Source organism: Glycine soja, chromosome 17 (genome assembly GCF_004193775.1).
Source record: "Glycine soja cultivar W05 chromosome 17, ASM419377v2, whole genome shotgun sequence".
Classification (NCBI taxonomy): domain Eukaryota; kingdom Viridiplantae; phylum Streptophyta; class Magnoliopsida; order Fabales; family Fabaceae; genus Glycine; species Glycine soja.
This window is the reverse complement of record NC_041018.1, coordinates 3,023,400-3,043,197: the sequence shown is the minus strand read 5'-3', so window position 1 is coordinate 3,043,197 and position 19,798 is coordinate 3,023,400. Positions and strand designations below refer to the sequence as shown.

The following is a 19,798-nucleotide window of genomic DNA, read 5'->3' as shown; positions in this document are numbered from 1 at the left end:
CCATTCGCTTTATTATAATTTCAAAATAAAAAAATAAAAATAATCAAGTCATGATTTTTTTTTAGAGGATAATCAAGTCATAATTAAAAATTAAGATTCATATGTGCCCCGAAGTTTAATTTTATCAACTTTCGTCTTGTCTTTTTTAAACTAGCTCAAGGTGTTTTCTGATTACCAATAAAAACACGAGTTTTGTCAAAATAAACAATCCCAGAAAAACCAATGGTTCATAAATCGCACAAAAACAAACCTAAGGAGCATGAACAATTCCAAAATAGAGAGAGAGATGATTGAAGCAGAGAGGGTCCAACATTTTAGTGTGTATTTGTATTATTAGGGTGTTAGCACTTTTTCAAAGCAAGTTCAACAAAAATTATGACCATACAAACACAATGTTTTGGGGAGGGTGTGCTTCCACATGATATCCGAATAACCCGTTTAATGACCTCCCCACAACTATTTCTTTAAGCTAGCTTACTCTCAATAACTTATTTAAATAAAATAAAAATATTAAAAATACATTTTTAACATATAATAATTATTATTGATTATAAATTATTAAAAATCACAAATTTTTGTGTGTTTTAATGAATCCTATCTTTAGTTTCATAAATTTTAATCAGTTTTAACTAATAAAATATATATTAAAAAAGTGTATTAGACAATCCTTTAACCTGAGTTTAACACATTTTTAATAACACAATGCTTATTTATAAATTAATGCTCTATTAAATATAATTGTAAAAAAAAAAATCAATAACTGTCATAAAGTTGAAAATTTGAGCAACAGTCAAAGTTTATTCAGGTGAAGTTTACTATATAATTTTTAATAATCAAAATTATATATGAAATAACATTAATGTGAATAATTTAATGCTTTACTAAATATAATTGTTAAAAAAATATTACTAAAAAAATATCAATAATCATTATAAACTTAAAAATTCAATACGCAGTCAAGATTTGTTCAAGTTTACTATATAAAAAATAGATAATCAAAATTGTATATTGAATAGCATTAATGTGAACAATTAATGTTTTATTAAATACAATTAATGGGAACAGTTTAATTTTATTTAATATACATTAATGTTAAAAATTTTGATTTATCTATTTAAAATTATATATTTGAAGATAAAATGTCTCAATTAAAAAATTAAAAAAATAAAATTACAAATTTAAAAAAATACGAAGATAGAAATTATATTTTAACAAAAAATAATCGGTGACTATTATAAAATAAAAAATTAGGCCAACAGTCAGTGTTCAAATAAAATTTACTATATTCTTTCAATTTTATTTTACTATATAACGTAGATATATTTAATCATTATCTTACCTTTTTCTATCCGCATGTAATCAACATCTTACCACACACAATTGTCAATCTAAAATAGATTCGAGGCACGAAATATAATTAAATACAAACAATTAAGTAATTCACTATAAATATAATCTTGATTGTAACAAAAAAAAATGATCAGCTATATTCAATAAAAAATAATTAACAAAAATGATAACAAAAGGAGAAAATCTTAGGGTGTTTGATTTGTCTATCTTATGTTTTCATTTTCACCGAAAACAAAAAAATAGTGATAAAAATGTGTTTAATTGAATTTTTGAAAATATTTTCAGCGAAAATGAAAACAATAAAATTTCGTTTTAAGCAAATTTAAAAATAAAAAAAGACAAAAAGTGAATACATCTTAAATTTTTAGTGTTTTTATTTCCTAAAAACAGAAAACAAAAAGTCAAACAAAATATATTTTCAGAATTCTAATCTTTTGAAAATAAAAACAGTTTTCAAAGAATAAAAATAGAAAATAAAAATACAAATCAAACACACCCTTAGATAGACACAAATCCAACACATCATTCTTAGACACCATCAATAAAAATTTTATAACTAATAAAATAAATAAAAAAATCAAAATGTCAAGTAAAATTATATTTGATAATCTTTCTTTTTTATTTTATAATCTTCTTCCTAATTTTGTTTGCTAAATTGCATTAAAATTGAAATATATATAAAGTATTTTAATTCGAATTTAGAAAATATAATTTAAATTTAAAAATAATATATTTTGGTGGTGTAAAATTGTAGAGTCTTTTATTTTAAATAATAACTTATTAATGCAAATAAAAAAAAAAAGTTGATTTTGGTGGCCCGGGTTGGATGGCAGTGAGGAGAAGAATTTTTTAAATAATTTAAATAATAAAAAATAATATACCATTAATTATACTTAATTATCACATCACCACTTAACAAATGATACCAATAACAAATATTACTATAAAACATAACAAAAATTTTAAATAATTAATTAATAAAAAATGAATTTTAAGTAAAAATATAAAAATAATCTATTTTTTAGTATCAAAATATATTTAAACCAATAGAATAAAGTCTCACTCCACTTTTTTGAACTTGTTTTAATACATATTTTTCACTTTTTTAAACCTGTTTTAATACATATTTTTTTATCCGTTTTTGCATCTCATACACTTCATAAATCAAATTTCTATGAAAAGTTTTCGATTTACCTTCAACATTAATAGAAAACATGAATATTATACATTAACAAAATTATTTTAAAGAAATTTTTATTTCAATTTATTGTCATTATAATTAATTTATTTAAATTAGGTGTTTAATTGTTTCTATAATTTAAATTATGTATTTTTTTATAATTTATCTGTACTTGATTAAACTTTTTCTGATCATAAAAAATATTACTAATATAGTTTTTAAGATATTTTTGGCATATTTTTATATTGGTAAAAATTTATTATACAGAACAAAATTTTGTTATTTAAAAAATTTGGTCCATAATCTGTATTTTTAATTTAACAAAAAATCAGGAAGAAAATTTGAAAAAAAAGAGAATGAGTATCAAATTTAATTTTTAGTTGATATTCTGATTTTATTTTATTTTATTAGTTATAAAATTATTAGTTATACCTAAGAAAGATGTGCTAGGTTTGTATTAACAGATTTTCTTAAAGCTACCATGAATATCACTAACGCAATTTAAATAAAGAAAAAAAATCTAATATTTTATTTCCTTGGAGCTTAACCTAACAATCCCAATCTGAATATCTGACCAAATCCAAATTCCAAATTCCAAAAAAAGAAAAAAGATTCTCTCTGTTCAGTGTGTTGTGTCACTTTGCAATAAGTTGTATCCACAACACAACACAAGTGTTCACTCTTCACTTCCAGTGTTTCCCAACAACACATTCTTCTTCTTCTTCTTCTTTTCACTCTTCTCTGACTTCGATCACCATCCATTCATGTACGCGGCAGAGGTTTTCCGCGTCTTCGCCGTGCGCGGCGGCAACGCTTCTCCGGCGGTGGCTCCCACCACCAACTGCTTAAAAATCGCAGCTTTCAGCACACCCACTTTCCGTAACAGCGTGAATGCGAGGTGGGCGAAGGCTTTGACGCTCTGTCGCTGCAGTGTTGACTCAAAGTCCTCCGTCGGCGACGAAGTTTTCTCGGTGACTCAGTCGAACAAGTCCGACGTGGACTACCTCGGAGAGAGCACCAAAGGTGATTTGAACGTCAAGTTGGAGCATCTTGAGGCTTTTGGTAAAACTTGAAACTTCTTTTTTCTTCAAAATTCCCGTTTTTTCACATCCAAGGTTTCAATTTCGAGTTTTTATTGTATTTTGGGGTGCGTTTTTTTTATCGATCAAGTGGTGTTTCTGAATGTGAATGTTTCTTTGTATCATAGAATAGGACATTGGACCATATATATATAGTCGTTTGTTCCTTAATGTACTGGGGAAAAAAAATCAGCTTTTACCGATTTTATTAGCTTCTAGTGCATGTCTTTTATTACCGCCAACTAGTTTTCAATGTTTACTATTTATACTCTCAATCAACCAGAATTTATATTAGGTATCTGACTTTTAAGGTAGCTAACTAGTTATTATAAATGTCAACAAATTTATTACAATTGTGATTGGATGATACTATAGAAGCATCGACTATTTGTTTACTCTTACTAGATTGAATATGGTTTTGTAATTTTATGCTAAACAAGGCAAATGTTGGTCCCCTCTCTTGTAGGAATTGATGGTCATGCTTCATTAGATGGTCCAATTGAGGAAGTGGCTAGATCAGAGGCAAGAAAAGCTGAGGATTTGCTACAAGACTTGGGCATTCCGGTGCAGTAGACCTGCTCCTTTTTGTGTTCTTGTGTAGAGCCATTCTTGGCTGGGAAGTTGATTCATGTTCTATAAGTAAATATCACTTTGTTTGTGTTTTTGTGTAGAGCCCTTCTTCATCGAGAAATTCGCCTCGTGGAATATTCTGCAGCCGTACATTGAATTTGCGGTCCATTAGTGCCATTGGATATGACATGGACTATACCTTGATCCATTATAATGTGATGGTACACTTCTGTTCCATGTACCATATAGTCTGTATGAACTATAATAACTCTAATCACTTAGCACACAACTATAACTTCCTTTGTTCAATTTTCAATTGTGTTGTATGTGACATTTATAAACAAAAATTTCTGCAGTACACCACCTTTGTAATTTTAGCGTAAGGTAATACTGACTCTACTGAATCATTAAACGAGTCAATGCTCAAAACTATTTTATAATACTACTTCATTCTATTAGTTGTTGTGTTTTACCACATTGGTAAAAATACAAAGTATTTTCCCCTTACTCTGTGCTTGATGTTTTTATCCTTGTATGTTAAAATCATTAGCATGGTGCTTCAAATTATAGAAGTGCGAATTAGGTTATTTATTGTGTGGTTTTTACTTTTTCTTGGAACTGTAGGTTTATTTCTATTCTGGTAAATGGACTTTTATGATGTTGACTTGTGCTCTTTCAGGCTTGGGAAGGGAGGGCTTATGACTACTGTATGGAAAACCTTAAGAATATGGGTTTCCCTGTTGATGGACTTGCCTTTGATCCTGACCTGGTAGTTCTTTCTTGCAAGCTGAAGGCATTTGGCAATCCATATTATCTCTTTTTGGTTGAACTGATCTTTGCATTCCTTTATAAATTGTTCAGGTAATTAGAGGCCTTGTCATAGACAAAGAGAAAGGCAATTTGGTTAAAGCTGATCGATTTGGTTACATAAAAAGAGCTATGCATGGTACCAAAATGTTATCTACTCGAGCTGTTAGGTAAGTGTCAGTCTTCTTGCTCACCTGTTATATCAACATAAGTTGCAGTAACTTATCAAAACATACATCACTTTAGGCTGACACAAATCCATCTTCTAAAATAACTCTCATTTATGCATTAAAAGTTTGTGCATGAATCATCTACTATTCATTGATTGACTGTTGCAGCACAGCCTTCAAATTGATATATGATATGTATACACTATTAACACTCATGCATGCATGCTCACACACATTAATAGCTTAGTAGATGTCATTTGTCAAAAACTGGAGTAATAGTTTCTGTAGTGCCTTTTAATTTTGTATGCAATGGAAGTGAGATGTATGGGAGAGAACTGGTGGACCTGCGAAAGGAGAGTCGATGGGAGTTTCTCAATACACTGTTTTCTGTGTCTGAAGCTGTGGCCTACATGCAGGTATGTTGCAGTTGCTGTTGAAAACCACTAAACTTTCAGTAGCAGAGATATATTCTGATGTAATTTTATCTTGGTTTATGTAGCTTCTTTTTATCTCTCCAATGAGTCATGGGTTTTGTTGCTATGTTGAACATTGTTAGCTATGTCATATGAACCCTGATGGGGCAAGAGGAAAGTCATGAAAATGTCTATTCCTCTTGTTGACTCTTTAGAGGCCAACTAGGTATTCTAAATTTCAAGTAGGTATTGGGTTAAGATGTGTAGTTTGAATATAAGGCAGCTCCTGTAAGCTGCCTTGCTCTCTCTAATTCTTGATAATAACATGACTAATCATAGTACCTACCTAATAAAAAAGGAGGATACCTTTTTATTTAATGTAACAACGTCTTATTATGATGAGACTTCATTAATAATGTATTATTTCTCTCAGATGGTTGACAGATTGGATGATGGAACTATACCGGCAGATCTTGCTCTTGATTATAAAGGGCTATATAAGGTAATATGATGCAAATGTTTTAGAAACATTAAATAATGTATTTGGTTAGTGACGTTCTTTTTCTTTACCATTGCCACAACTTTCAGGCTGTTGGAAAAGCTCTCTTCTGGGCACATGTTGAAGGTCGCCTTAAGGTAAACACATTCACGTTGTTGTATTTGGCCACTGTGAAGTTATAGAATTGTGCTTCATTCGCAATGAATGACATATGAAATTTATGCAGAGTGAGATCATGTCTAAGCCTGAACTGTTTGTGGAGCCTGATCCAGAATTACCTTTGGCACTTTTGGATCAGAAGGAGGTATTACTTCTAATGCTTTATATTTTGCATAACATATAATTCCCTTCTATTTCTTATTTAGTTGTCTTCATTAAACAGGCTGGCAAAAAACTTCTACTAATTACCAACTCAGATTATCTTTACACAGACAAAATGATGCGGCATTCTTTTAATAGATTCCTTCCCAACGATATGGGTTGGCGAGATCTATTTGACATTGTAAGTTCATGTAAATTATTTCTTCCATATTTTTATTCTTGAGGAAAATTACTGAAACATTCTCGACATTGGAGGAATGAAATACACTATCTACACGTCATTATTTTGCCCTAAATTGACAACCTTATCTTATTATGAAATAAATTTTGCATAAATGGATATGGTTTTTTCATGGATAGGTAATAGTCTCAGCAAGAAAACCAGAGTTCTTCCAAACATCACATCCCATGTATGAAGTGGTCACAGGCGAGGGCCTTCTGCGTCCATGCTTCAAAGCTCAAACTGGTAATTAGTAGTTTGTCTGTTCCTTATTTTTTTGAATCATTTGCTTTTTCACTGTATAAGAAGATAAAGATTCATATTTTCTAATTAATTTTTTTAATTTTATAGGTTAATATATAAATCAAGACCATGGTTTTGAATACTGTCCTCTTTTTTTTTAACTAAAAAGATAATACAAGAACAATAGGGTTTGAAAATGAGAAATACATTATTTCAAAATACATTTTGAGACTTCCAAAAATGGAATACGAACCATACAAATTGAGACAAATGGGTTTTTTATTCCTTTAGCAAAACCAAAAAGGTTATATATTTTATCTAAAAAAAAGAAGGTTATATATTTGTATTTCGACATTCCTTTCTTGAATGCATCTGTTGCTGATAGCTTTTGGATCTGCTGCTGCCTACTTTACAGAAATGGGAATGGAGGGTAAGTCACAGATTGTAGACAAGTTAACTACTAATCTGACATCCACCAATACAAAGAAAAACACTAATGATATTTTTATGATGCATTAAAATTTTTCAACCACTCAGTTCTGGATATTTTATGTTTGATCAGATTCAGAAATAATGATTGTATTGCATCTTATTATTTCTGTGACGATAATATATAGCTGAAATGCAAAACGACTGTTGGCTGACGTTTTTTCTAAAATTTCTTTCAATACTATTCAACCATTCACCGTGTTAGTTTTCACTGTGGATAACTGGGCCGCTAATTTTAATACTTATCAATTATGATCATGGCACTTTATCTTACCCTCTTCTGTAGGTGGTTTGTACTCAGGGGGAAGTGCACAAATGGTTGAAAATTCCCTAGATATTCATGGAGATGAAATATTGTATGTTGGCGACCATATTTACACTGATGTCAGTCAATCAAAAGTCCATCTGCGATGGCGAACAGCATTGATTTGTCGAGAACTGGAAGAAGAGGTTAGTACAATCAGTTTATGTTTGACTCATGTTTCTGAGTAAAGAAAAATTCCAGAACTTAATTTTTCTCCTTGTGCTTTGTAAATGTTCAAACTGCAGTACAGTGCCTTGATTGGTAGCCGTGGTTATAGAGAATCATTGGTGGAGCTTATTAGTCAAAAGGAGGTTGTAGGGGATCTCTTTAATCAACTTCGGCTGGCTCTGCAGAGGCGAAGTAAAGACCGTCCTGCTCAAGTAAGTTTCAGTCATATAATCCCATTGTGTATTCCATTTTTATGCTTTATTGCGGTAATGGCAATACCTTTTACCATTGTTGGAAAATTAAAAGCATTAGGCACTTGAGAATTTTTTTTTGCATTCTAGTGATAGATTTGCTGCTGCTGCTATTAGTTTGTTTCCTTATACCTTCCTAATCTAAATATAATCATTCAATGCATTCATTGATCTTCCCAACATATCTCAGTAATTAATCATAGTTTATTTTGTTGTAAACTTATGACATTATTAGCCTAGTTAATAATTTTCTTTGATTTTGGAAAGCTTTTTCCTTCCATATGTTGAAGCCTTTTTTTACTCTTCAACTAAGCTTCGTGTGCCCAAACTACTCAGAATATTTACAAATTATCCCTAGATTAACCTTATCTGATTACTTGGTTTTCTCACTTTGTTTAGAGGTATTGGACATACCTTTTTATTATAATTTTTTGAAGTTATCCAGATAAGACTATTATATATTATTGGCGTATTGCTTTAGTACTGATTGAAAGATTTTCTGTGTTCTTAAAAAGACCCTAGCAGCAACTAATCTGGATGATGAAGACCTCACTGATAGCATGCAAAAGCTACTTATTGTTATGCAAAGACTGGATGAGAAAATTGCTCCAATGCTGGAGGCAGATGGGGAGCTCTTCAATTCAAGGTAAGTTCAATGGATAGGACTTTTGATTCAGAAGCTCCCTAATCGTACTTGATCTGTACTTAGTTTATTGACTTCTGCCACATGGCTAAATATGTGAACCTACTTCATGCTAATAACTTATTTCTCATGGAAAAAAATTACTATTTGCTGGTTTTTGAGTCCAGACTTCAGTCAATGTTTCCCGTGTTAAAATATTCCCTAAGATTATTAGAAAGATCAAAGATCGTCTGTCATGATATTTCTGAACCAGCAAACCTTCAATCCCCTCCCCACTGGTTACTTCTCTTTCGTGGCCACACAGTGAATGAAAAACTGTTCTTGGTACAGTGAAGATGAATATAAAAAATCAAAATCATTGTCATAAAAAACGAAATAGCAGACAAACGACAGGCCATATCAATAATCATAGTTTTTGTGCTTTTAATAAGATGCAGAGAAGTTGGGATATCTTATTTTTTTGCCCTTTACTATTTGGGTCAGGACTATTCCTACTAACAAAAATTTGGATGCTGCTTGTCTTGCTTTTTGGTTATTTTATGACTTGTTTTGCTATTAACTTGGTTTACACGTCTGCATTAGGTGGGGTTTTCTATCTCGTGCTGGGCTGTGGGATAAAAGCCACTTGATGAGACAAATTGAGAAGTATGTGGTTTAGTGGTTACTTATTGATGACCCTGATCTCTATTTTATCACATTACTCTTTTGATACTGAACTGTTTAAATTTATTATTGCAGATATGCTGATATTTATACATCTAGGGTGTCAAATTTTTTGTATTATACACCCTTCATGTATTTCCGCTCTCAGGAACAGGTATTCAGATGACTGTTTTTTAATCATATAAAGCATAAGGTTATTGTTTTGACTTTAAACTGACTTAGATATGCTTCTTTGTGCTCTGCAGAACCTTGCGCATGACTCATACACATACTATTGTTCACAACTTTATAATGAGAATTCTTCCTAGAGCAAAATGGAAGATAAAGGAGGATAAGTAGGAGAAATAAGAGTCTGCTGTTGACATTATGATCAGATGTTCATTGTAACAGTATTTAATGCAGTGATGATGATAACGATACCTTGTATTATTTAAACTGATATCAACCCTGTGTAGACCCCGGTAGCATTTTTCCCTTGGTCAAGTGGTGTTTTAGTTGGCCACTGGTTATAGAAACCCAAGCAAAGGGAGGAAAATGCCAGAATTTTGTTTCCAACTGGAAGGGAAATTGGCATGAATTGAATTATAATTCAGCAACATTCTTCATGTAACCAGATTGACAATTTGGCAAAACGTGGGAAGTCACTATTCACTAGTGTATCCTATATTTCGTTTTTATGAACTGTCTTCCCACCATCATGATAGATGTTATGCAATTCCCTTTATGATTTGATCTAGTTTTTTTTCTATATTTTATCTCTTTTACCATTAAAATATTTATTAAATTTTCTTATTATCCTTTTAAATAAAATATGATTTTATTATTTATTTATTTTTTTACTCATTCTTCCTACACTTTTTTATTTTATTTTAATCATTGTATTATTTAAGATATTTAATTTATTATTTGAACTTATACTTCACAAAATTGATATGATAAATGTTAGATTTATTTTATATGTTACTATTTTTTTTTAATAATTTTATAATAGATGATTTATTTTAATTGCTACTTTAATTAACAAAGTAAAAATATAATAATTACTTAATTCCATACTTTTTTTACTTCATTTTAAACTTGATTAAAAATATTTTTAGATATAATATAAGATTAATAGTAGAAAAATAAAAATAATTCATCTATAAATAAAAAAACTAAAAGGATTTAAAATTAATTAAAAAATTATAGCAGCTCAAAAAAAAATTTTATCCATAAAATTAAATTATAATTTATATAAAAATATCATATAAATATATTCATTTGTTATTTTATATTTTTCAACTATTTTAATAGATAATTTTATGAAATACTTATAATTTAATAAGCTAACTTAAAAACTTTCGAGTACAAATTAAATTAATTGATTTAAGGTTTTCAAAGCTATGTACTAAATTTGTGTTTTGGGTAGTATTGTGGATCAAATTGATTGGTGGTGTTAATTTAGAGGACTGAATTAATGATTTAATGTTTTACTTAACATAAAAATGTAGTAAAATACCGGTAACTTCACTTAACTGCATATTTGAATCAAACAAATAGAGTACTTCAATCTAATTACATCTTTGAAGTTGAAACAACCTTAAAATCTAAATGTAAAAAGAATCAGTCCTAAGATACCTAGATTGTTTGTTTTGCTGCCTATATTACAAAAAGAATGGAACCTTGCATTTCCTTATGGTATGATGCCTACCAAAACTGTTTGCAGGGGGACACCCCGGTGGAGGCAACAGGTGACTTTCATTATAGTTGATAGAAACAAGACAAAGGCCATGAGGAGGGGCAGACAAGGAGTATTTTGCAAGCTCCTTTCGATCTCGACTCGCCAGAATATGTGGAACAATGTCAGGAGGTATAGCTTCCCTACCAATTTGAAGCAACAAAGCCACCTAGAAAAGCAAACATAGATGTTCATTGCAAAAGTGGAACAACTATACAGTAATTTTGCAACTGCATAATAATATTTTAGATTATTTAGGAACAAGACTATTTACCATGTTTCGGACTTGTCTATATAAGAAACCTGAGCCTTCAACTTCTATTTGCAAAAGAGCTCCCTAAGCAAGAAAATTGAAGTAATCAGCCTTTTAAGCTTTGAAGTCTTCACAGAGAATAAAGAAAGAAGATACAAATAGGGCAAATACAGTGCACAATACTTATGATGATGGTAGTGGAAGAAACTTGACTTAGAACTAGTTACATACCATTTCTTTCAAATCAAATCGGAATACATGCTTCACTGGATCCGGTACCCCATCATTGTTGGATGCATTGGCAAAGGCAGAGAAATCATGCTTCCCAACAAAATATTTTGCAGCTTCTCTCATAACAGCGCTATTGAGTTTATACACACTATGGTAAGCAAAGTGCCGTTGGAATGGATCCATGATGGCATCATTGTATATCTTGTAATGGTAAATCTTACTTATGGCAGAAAATCGAGCGTGGAATTCAGCTGATGCAGGGCTGATCTCTCTAACTCGAATATCAGTAGGAAGAAGACCGTTCAAAGCTGCATGAAGTTCTTCCAAGTTGTCATAGTTAAAAGGTGTAAAAAAATGAGCAACCTGCAGACACAGTAAGTTATAAATTTCTGATGGTTGTCACTTGAAAGTTGAAGCCACATAAAAGGAACAAAGTCAGACCTGACCCCAAGCATGAACTCCTGCATCGGTCCTGCTCGCACCAACCAAACAGAAATCCTTCCTTTGAAGCTTTGTTGCTCGAGTTAAAGCTTTCTCCAAAGTACATTGTACAGTAGGGGGAGACTGCTGATATTGCCAACCTGAAATATGATCATCATTCAAGATATAGGCAAAACAGAAGAAATTCCATTATTAAACTATACTTTTACTATTAATACTGGAAAAATGCACCTTTCTAAAAAGCCTTAAGAGTTAAGACAAAAAGTGCAATTTTACTGTTAGAAAATGAAGTGAATAGGGACTGAAAGACTTTTTGCAACAGTCAGGGACTAAATTGAGGATTTTGTAAAGTCAGTCATGACTCAAGTGATTCATGTTTTACAATCTTGGGAAGAAAATGGAGGTTTATTCCTTAAAGTACACTAACTATCATTACATTAAGCACAAAAAATCATTTCATAATTTGGGACTCTGAACCATTTCCAACGTGGATTTTGATAAGGTTTAGCCAAATCAGCCTAACAGATAGAAAATAGAACTATAAAATTTATAAATTTCTGATCTCATGATTATAATCACAATATGCTCAGTTTATTAAGTTGATCACCCTAAACGATAGGCACAATGTTTAAGACTCATCAAAGCAACTGAAAATTGAATATATGCAACAATGCAAAAGAGCTACAGCATTCAGAGCCTAAATTTACCATATCTTAATAAACAAAGCAGTTTCATCAATTCATTGAAATTGCGGTGTTAGTACAACAGCTATAGAACCAAAAAGAGAAAAATTAAAGAAACACTCAAAGCATGTTTGAGAAAGATATAGATAACGACAGACCCAGGTGAGAATGTTTGAGAAAGTAAAGAGCTTTATAGATGAAAAGGAAAGGGCAGAGTGTGAAAATTAAAAAAGAGAAGAAAACCTGCGTATTTGGTTCCATCATAAGCCAAAACGAGGCGCCACTTATACCAATCTTGAATGGGCTTCACACCATGACCATGTTCCACTTCCACTGGAGCAGTGGAATTCAACTAAAATCGACGAAAGAAAAGTGTCATGATGATGAGACAAAAGGGAAGAATACATAGAAAGAGTAAGAAGAGAAGAGAGAGATAATGTAATACAAAAGGTAGGGGAGTTGGAGACGGAACAACAAGTGCTCCTATTGCATAACTCATCATCTCTCACAAAATCAACACTCTTTTTCTTCATTATCCATTTTACTTTTGTCAATACTAACCACAATCTGCGTATGAAACAATCGGATCCATTTTAGCCTGCAAATAAACCAGTCCTGTCTTGTTGGTTGGTTGCTCCAACGGGTCTATAAGATAAATGAAAAAAAAAATTATAATTAGACACAGGAGTATTTAATTTTGTAAAAAAAATGACTTTTTAGAAATTTATGATGACTTAAATTTTTACGATTATAAAAATTCTAAAGCATCAAACTCAATTGAAAAAAAAAATTACAAGATCAAGTATTTAATTATATATATTTTTAATTTAAAAACTTAATTAAAAAATTTCAAATAATTTATGTTTTTATTGACTAATTTAACTAATAACGGTTCACGTTGTCTATTGAATAATTACAAGACCAACTAGTTTTTTCTTTACTATATGTTTTATGTGTGAAATATTCCTAAACTTTGAAATGTATTTAGATTAATGTGTGTAGAACATAGGTTTGTATTCGCTTAAAAACTGATAGTTAAACATGGGTATTGTATAAAGAGATATTTATTTTATATAACTGAAATTTTATAGTTTATAAATTATAATAGACAAATACTTCTAAATATATAAAATATGTTATAATTAAAATCTATAATAAACAAATACTTGTTAACATACAGATTATATTTTAAATGTATAATAAATAATTTATATTGTGATATATTATTATTTTCATTATTGATTTTTTAAAAAAATATATTTAAATTTAAGTTAGAACTAAAGATATTAAAAATGATAAATTAAAACTGATAAGAACTTAAAACTAAACCCTTTTTAATAATAAAAAAATGGTTCAGGCGATTAATAGCAGCTTTGTTTTAATATCTTATATGTGTGACATATTCATTAGCAGATTAAAATTTGTAAAACATAAGATTGGATTAAAAACTAACATTTAAGCATGTGCATTTTGTAGAATATAGTTTTTTATACAACTAAAATTTTAATATAATAAAAAAATACTTTTAAATATATAAATTATATTATAATTAAAATTTACAATAAATACATATATATATATATATATATTTGAACATATAATTTATATTTTAGATATATGATTAAAAATTTATATTATCATATATTGTTATTTTCAATTATTTATAAAATAGTAAAATATTAAAATTCAAGTTATAGCTAAGGATAATGAAAATGATAAACTAAAAGAGATAAGAACTTAAAATTAAACCGTTTAGTTAAAAATAGTAAATTTTAAGTTAGAAGGGTTGAAAATGATAGATTTTAAAAAGGTAAGAGGACAAATTAAAAGAAGATGACATGTTGAAAAAAAATCTAAATATAGTCTTGTTAAAAAATATCTTAATTCTCCAATTCATCGTCAGATAAGTAAAATCTGATAAAAAATCATTTTTGTAATTATCTTGAAAAAAATATTTTTTTAGAAAAGTTTAACAAAAAATATTTAAAACGCTTATGTTGAAAAATGAGAGATAAACTTTTATATATATATATATATATATATATATAAAGAATAAGAGATAAAAAGTTAAAACAGTTTCATTCAATATAGCTATTCTAATATATATGGGACAGCTTAAATGACTCAATAAATTAAAATAAGAATATTTAATTATTTTAATAAAAAATAATTTGAGTTAATTGAATACTATTTCACTGAAGATTTATAGTTAATTCAATAAAATTATTAAGTTGGTATCATGTTTGTAAACCTATGGTACTATGTTTAATTCTTATATATTAAAAAAATTCAATAAAATTATTTAGTAATTAAAATGATCAAATATTAATTTAATTTAAAAATTAAGGGTAGAATGGTAGCGATAAAAAAAAAAAAGAAAAAAGAAGAAGAAGTGGAGTGGTGGTTTTGTGCAAATCAGAAAGGTGAAAGTGAAGTGACATTGTCAATACGTCGTCGTAGAGGCAGGTTTCACAGAATTTGGGGCGTAAACACAAAAGGACAGAGCTTTCTCCCTCCGATTGGTTCCCTCTCATCATCTCTGCATTCCAACAATTGCACCTTCCATTCTGCATTTTAGGTTCCTATCTTTTTCTTCTTCTGGTTTAGGGTTTTCTTCCATATTTCCCTTCAATTACATTTCTGCCACCACTCTTCTGCCTTCCCCCTATCAAAATAATTTTTTTCTTCCATCAATCAACGTTTTTTCTTTTCTCCAAATCATAGGTTTCTCATGTGGGCACCGTTAAATTTTTATTTATTTTTTGGTTATAAAGATTTAATTTTTATCTAAAATTTCTATGGTAGACTTTGTTGTGTTTGTTTAATGTGTATTTCGCTTCTGAAATTTAACTTTGAATTATCACAGTTGCAATTTCACACTTGTATAAAATAAAAAATTATATGTTGCTACTTGGTAGGTAATGGCTACGAGGAAAGTTATAGCTATATGTCAATCAGGGGGTGAGTTTGTGACTGATAAGGAAGGATCGTTGTCATACAGTGGGGGAGATGCCTATGCAATAGACATTGATCAGCAGACAAGTTTGAGTGATTTTAAGTCAGAGATAGCAGAAATGTTCAATTGCAATGTAAGTACGATAATTATCAAGTACTTCCTTCCTGGCAACAAGAAAACACTTATTACAGTGTCAAAAGACAAGGATTTGCAGCGCATGGTCAATTTCCTCGGAGATGCTAACACGGTTGATGTGTTTGTTATGTCAGAGGAAGGAGCTGCTCGAAATAACAATTCCAACATGCCTGGTAGTAGGTAGTTATTACAAGTTCTGTTTGCTTATTGTTCATTTTGTTTCATAGGCTTCCCTTGATAATAACAGACATTTATTATTTATGTAGTTTAATTTGCCCGTAATTTGGCCAAAATGTAGAAACTGCTGCTTGGATATGATGATTAAGAGTCATACATCTTCGGAATATCATATTTTCCTGTTGTCTAAAGTTGAAGATGTGACCTACATAATTGAGATGCCATGTCTTTGACCAAATATGAATGGCCATAGGATATTTTAGATCCATATGCATTTACTTGGGCATTATTTTGAAAATCTTATAGAAAACTTGTTATTGCAGGTCAAGCAGGACAACTGTGTCGGAAGCCACTGTACCTGTTGTTGCTCCTATTGATGTCATTGTTGATGCTGTCCAATGCATGGATCAGGTAGAGGTGGTAGATGTAGCTAATGAAGTCCATGTACGTTCTATTTGTTCTGGGGGCAATGATGACAATCATCGTAAAGCTGCACAGCAGTGGGAAAATACCATCACTGGTGTGGACCAAAGGTTCAATAGTTTTAGTGAATTTCGAGAAGCTTTGCATAAATACTCTATTGCTCATGGGTTTGCTTACAAATATAAGAAAAATGATAGTCATCGTGTCACAGTCAAATGTAAATCTCAAGGCTGTCCTTGGAGAGTATATGCATCAAGGTTGTCAACCACTCAGTTGATTTGCATTAAGAAAATGCACTGCGATCATACTTGTGAAGGATCTGCCGTTAAAGCTGGGTATCGAGCAACTAGGGGTTGGGTGGGAAGTATTATAAAAGAGAAATTGAAAGATTCACCTAATTACAAGCCAAAGGATATAGCTGATGACATAAAACGGGAGTATGGGATTCAGTTAAATTATTCTCAAGCATGGCGTGCAAAAGAAATTGCTAGAGAGCAGCTTCAAGGCTCCTACATAGAGGCATATACTCAGTTACCATTGTTCTGTGAGAAGATAAAAGAGACCAATCCAGGGAGTTTTGCAACATTCACAACTAAAGAGGACTCAAGTTTCCATCGTCTCTTTGTAGCATTTCATGCCTCAACATCTGGTTTCCAGCTTGGCTGTCGCCCTCTCATTTTCCTTGACACAACTCCTTTAAACTCAAAGTACCAAGGGGAGTTATTGGCTGCAACTGCTGTGGATGGAAATGATGGCATTTTTCCTGTAGCTTTTGCAGTTGTAGACACTGAGACTGAAGACAACTGGCGCTGGTTTCTACAGGAACTGAAGTTAGCAACATCAACATCCGAGAAGATCACATTTGTTGCAGATTTTCAGAATGGCTTAAAAAAATCATTGTCTGATGTATTTGAAAAATGCTACCACAGCTATTGTTTACGCCACCTTGCTGAGAAATTGAACAAGGACTTGAAGGGACAATTTTCTCATGAGGCCAGACGTTTCATGGTTAATGATTTTTATGCTGCTGCTTATGCGCCCAAATTGGAGACTTTTGAACGTAGTGTTGAGAATATTAAAGGTATTTCTCCTGAAGCCTATGATTGGGTCATACAAAGCGAGCCAGAGCACTGGGCAAATGCATTCTTTAATGGGGCAAGGTACAATCTTCTTTCATCAAATTTTGGACAGCAATTCTACAGTTGGGTGTCAGAGGCACATGAATTGCCAATTACTCAAATGATTGATGCATTACGAGGTAAGATGATGGAAACAATTTATACACGACGAGTAGAATCTAATCAATGGATGACAAAGTTGACACCATCCAAGGAGGAATTACTCCAAAAGGAAACATTAGTTGCTCCTTCACTTCAAGTATTGTTCTCACAAGGTAGCACATTTGAGGTCCGTGGAGAATCTGTGGATATTGTTGACATTGATAATTGGGATTGTAGCTGCAAGGGATGGCAACTTACTGGTGTGCCCTGCTGTCATGCCATTGCTGTGTTTGAATGTGTTGGTAGGAGCCCATATGATTATTGTTCGAGATACTTCACAGTTGAGAATTATCGATTAACATATGCAGAATCTATTCACCCTGTGCCAAATGTTGACAAACCACCAGTCCAGGGTGAATCTACTTCTTTAGTTATGGTAACCCCTCCACCAACAAAGCGCCCTCCAGGTCGGCCAAAAATGAAGCAAGTTGAATCAATAGACATAATTAAACGTCAGCTTCAGTGCAGTAAGTGCAAGGGACTTGGCCACAATAGGAAGACATGCAAACTATCATAGTATCACAATTAACAACATAGTAAGAAGTTATCTCTCTCTCTTTCTTTGTGCACGCACTTGGTTCTCTAAACAATGTATGACTTTTGGGCGTGTATTTTGTTGCCTAGCTAGATTTTCGCATAAAATTATTGGATTGGATTCATGTGGTTTTTTAGGCCTTTCTAACTTGTTATAGCCTATTTGGTTTGGACTTCTACTGCGATGCCACTTCCACATTCTTTCTAAAGCACTTAGACACTTCCAACCCTTAGCCTTTATGAGTAGGAGAAAATTTCTCTTTCCCATGAATGCTTGTCAGCATTCAAGAAAATCTAATACAAACATAGCCTTACATAAGCAATCGCATCTATCCAGCCTCAAGTGAGAATATGTCTGACTCTTCCAGCAGTCTTCCCTGTGATTGTTACCACACCCTAGAAAACAGTAGGGATACCCTCCCTTTTGCATAAGAGAAAAAAAAGAAGAAGCGGAGATTCACTCTATATAGTGATGATAAAAACAAATTGAAGCACAACTATGATTCTAACCCAACAAGAAAAGGCTCAAAGAGTATATAACCAATTCTTAATTTCTTCGTCCTAATTGGTTGAATTTTGAAGTTTAGAAAACATTATTTTTATTTGCATTTTAATAATGGTAAATTTGCAATTTGAGAATTCTGAAATCCTTAATTTTGTATGTTTTGTTTAAGACACTCATGAATTTTTATTGTTAATTATGAATGTCTTTAATGAGCCAATCACAGTTGAACTTAGAATCCTTACACTTGTTCTTAATCAAGGATAGGGGATTCTATCTGTTGGATTGTTTTCATGAAAGCCTTTATACACCTCAACAGCAAGAGTTTGTGTTTCATCAGTGATGTCATATGTCAGCATGTCATGCATTCTAATCTTTTACATAATAGTATGTCTGATGCCTTCTTAAAACATTGAATCTGTGTGAACTGTTTAATCATCCATAGCTGCTTATTTGGAATTATATGGTTATTTTTACCAGTAACTGATACAAGAAATCTGAAACATTTGTTTGCACAGGGAATCGTTTTTTAATCAAAATGCACATCTCTGAGCTATTTCCAACAACAGTACAGAATTGAGATATATTTTAGTGGCTGCATAGGATTTGATTCAGATCTCCAAAATTCTTGTGCTGATGATCTAGAGATTATCAAATTGCGATATTAGTTAGTTAGTTAGTCAGTTTTTCTCCTTTTGCCCTATCCAATGTTATTTGCCAGGGAACAAATTACTTGGTCTTGAGAAGTGTATATATTTTGTTAAGATAGAACAGAAACCAAGAGTTCTCAGAGTAGGCTTTCCTTGTTACGATTTTCTATTTATTTAATGGAATCTAGTTCTTGGCTAAAGAACTAGATGCCTCCTTAACTTGGATGTTACCTTGGCTTGTGATTTTCTTATGGAGCCATTATAGGAGATGCCTCCTTAACTTCATCATGACCGGTGGAAGACATCTAGATACATGTTGCATACAATACAAGCTGTAAGAGTGCTTATGTGAAGTGTCTTTTGCATACCTCACTGAATGCAAAATTTATAATCATTATAGCTCTTTCTTAATGATATTTAAAGGTATTTTCATATGATTTCCTTTC

At 31.3% G+C, this 19,798-nt stretch overlaps 3 protein-coding genes across 7 annotated transcripts; 2 read left to right on the top strand and 1 right to left on the bottom strand.

Annotated features, from left to right (window-relative positions):
• Positions 1 to 3,141: 3,141 nt before the first annotated feature.
• Positions 3,142 to 10,073, top strand: LOC114394096 (5'-nucleotidase domain-containing protein 4-like). Its single transcript, XM_028355669.1, has 17 exons — positions 3,142 to 3,592; positions 4,076 to 4,173; positions 4,281 to 4,400; positions 4,859 to 4,948; positions 5,041 to 5,156; positions 5,473 to 5,572; positions 6,003 to 6,071; positions 6,158 to 6,205; positions 6,295 to 6,372; positions 6,451 to 6,570; positions 6,750 to 6,855; positions 7,628 to 7,791; positions 7,891 to 8,025; positions 8,580 to 8,710; positions 9,290 to 9,352; positions 9,446 to 9,524; positions 9,616 to 10,073. Exons 1-17 carry the CDS (start codon positions 3,295 to 3,297, stop codon positions 9,676 to 9,678), a joined length of 1,878 nt encoding a protein of 625 aa, XP_028211470.1. The 5' UTR covers positions 3,142 to 3,294; the 3' UTR covers positions 9,679 to 10,073.
• Positions 10,074 to 10,855: 782 nt separating this feature from the next.
• On the bottom strand, positions 10,856 to 15,268 carry LOC114393490 (tRNA pseudouridine synthase A 1-like). Its single transcript, XM_028354848.1, has 7 exons — positions 15,146 to 15,268; positions 13,257 to 13,340; positions 12,939 to 13,047; positions 12,013 to 12,152; positions 11,572 to 11,934; positions 11,362 to 11,424; positions 10,856 to 11,256 (listed from the first exon to the last, which is right to left on the bottom strand). The coding sequence occupies exons 1-7, from the start codon at positions 15,266 to 15,268 to the stop codon at positions 11,014 to 11,016; spliced, it is 1,125 nt and encodes a 374-aa protein (XP_028210649.1). The 3' UTR covers positions 10,856 to 11,013.
• LOC114393763 lies at positions 15,103 to 19,789 on the top strand. 5 transcript variants are annotated; one of them, XM_028355195.1, is made up of 4 exons: positions 15,103 to 15,273; positions 15,614 to 15,966; positions 16,287 to 18,202; positions 19,221 to 19,789. In XM_028355195.1, exons 2-3 carry the CDS (start codon positions 15,617 to 15,619, stop codon positions 18,181 to 18,183), a joined length of 2,247 nt encoding a protein of 748 aa, XP_028210996.1. In that variant the 5' UTR covers positions 15,103 to 15,273; positions 15,614 to 15,616; the 3' UTR covers positions 18,184 to 18,202; positions 19,221 to 19,789. The 5 variants fall into 5 exon arrangements, with proteins under 5 accessions (XP_028210996.1, XP_028210997.1, XP_028210999.1 ...); XM_028355196.1 differs by lacking the exon at positions 15,103 to 15,273 and adding an exon at positions 15,291 to 15,428; XM_028355198.1 differs by lacking the exon at positions 15,103 to 15,273 and having other exon boundaries at positions 15,655 to 15,784; positions 15,921 to 15,959.
• The last annotated feature ends 9 nt before the right edge of the window (positions 19,790 to 19,798 follow it).

Excerpts from the sequence above, each read along its gene's own strand:
- LOC114393490 (XM_028354848.1), bottom strand. The coding sequence starts at position 15,268 with ATGCAGAATGGAAGGTGCAATTGTTGGAATGCAGAGATGATGAGAGGG. Across the intron at positions 13,048-13,256 it reads TGTTTCATACGCAGATTGTG|TTGAATTCCACTGCTCCAGT; the intron begins GTTAGTATTGAC and ends CGTCGATTTTAG. Across the intron at positions 11,257-11,361 it reads ATAGACAAGTCCGAAACATG|GTGGCTTTGTTGCTTCAAAT; the intron begins GTAAATAGTCTT and ends TTGCTTTTCTAG.
- LOC114394096 (XM_028355669.1), top strand. The coding sequence starts at position 3,295 with ATGTACGCGGCAGAGGTTTTCCGCGTCTTCGCCGTGCGCGGCGGCAAC. Across the intron at positions 6,373-6,450 it reads CACTTTTGGATCAGAAGGAG|GCTGGCAAAAAACTTCTACT; the intron begins GTATTACTTCTA and ends TTCATTAAACAG. Across the intron at positions 8,711-9,289 it reads GGGGAGCTCTTCAATTCAAG|GTGGGGTTTTCTATCTCGTG; the intron begins GTAAGTTCAATG and ends CGTCTGCATTAG.
- LOC114393763 (XM_028355195.1), top strand. The coding sequence starts at position 15,617 with ATGGCTACGAGGAAAGTTATAGCTATATGTCAATCAGGGGGTGAGTTT. Across the intron at positions 15,967-16,286 it reads TCCAACATGCCTGGTAGTAG|GTCAAGCAGGACAACTGTGT; the intron begins GTAGTTATTACA and ends TTGTTATTGCAG.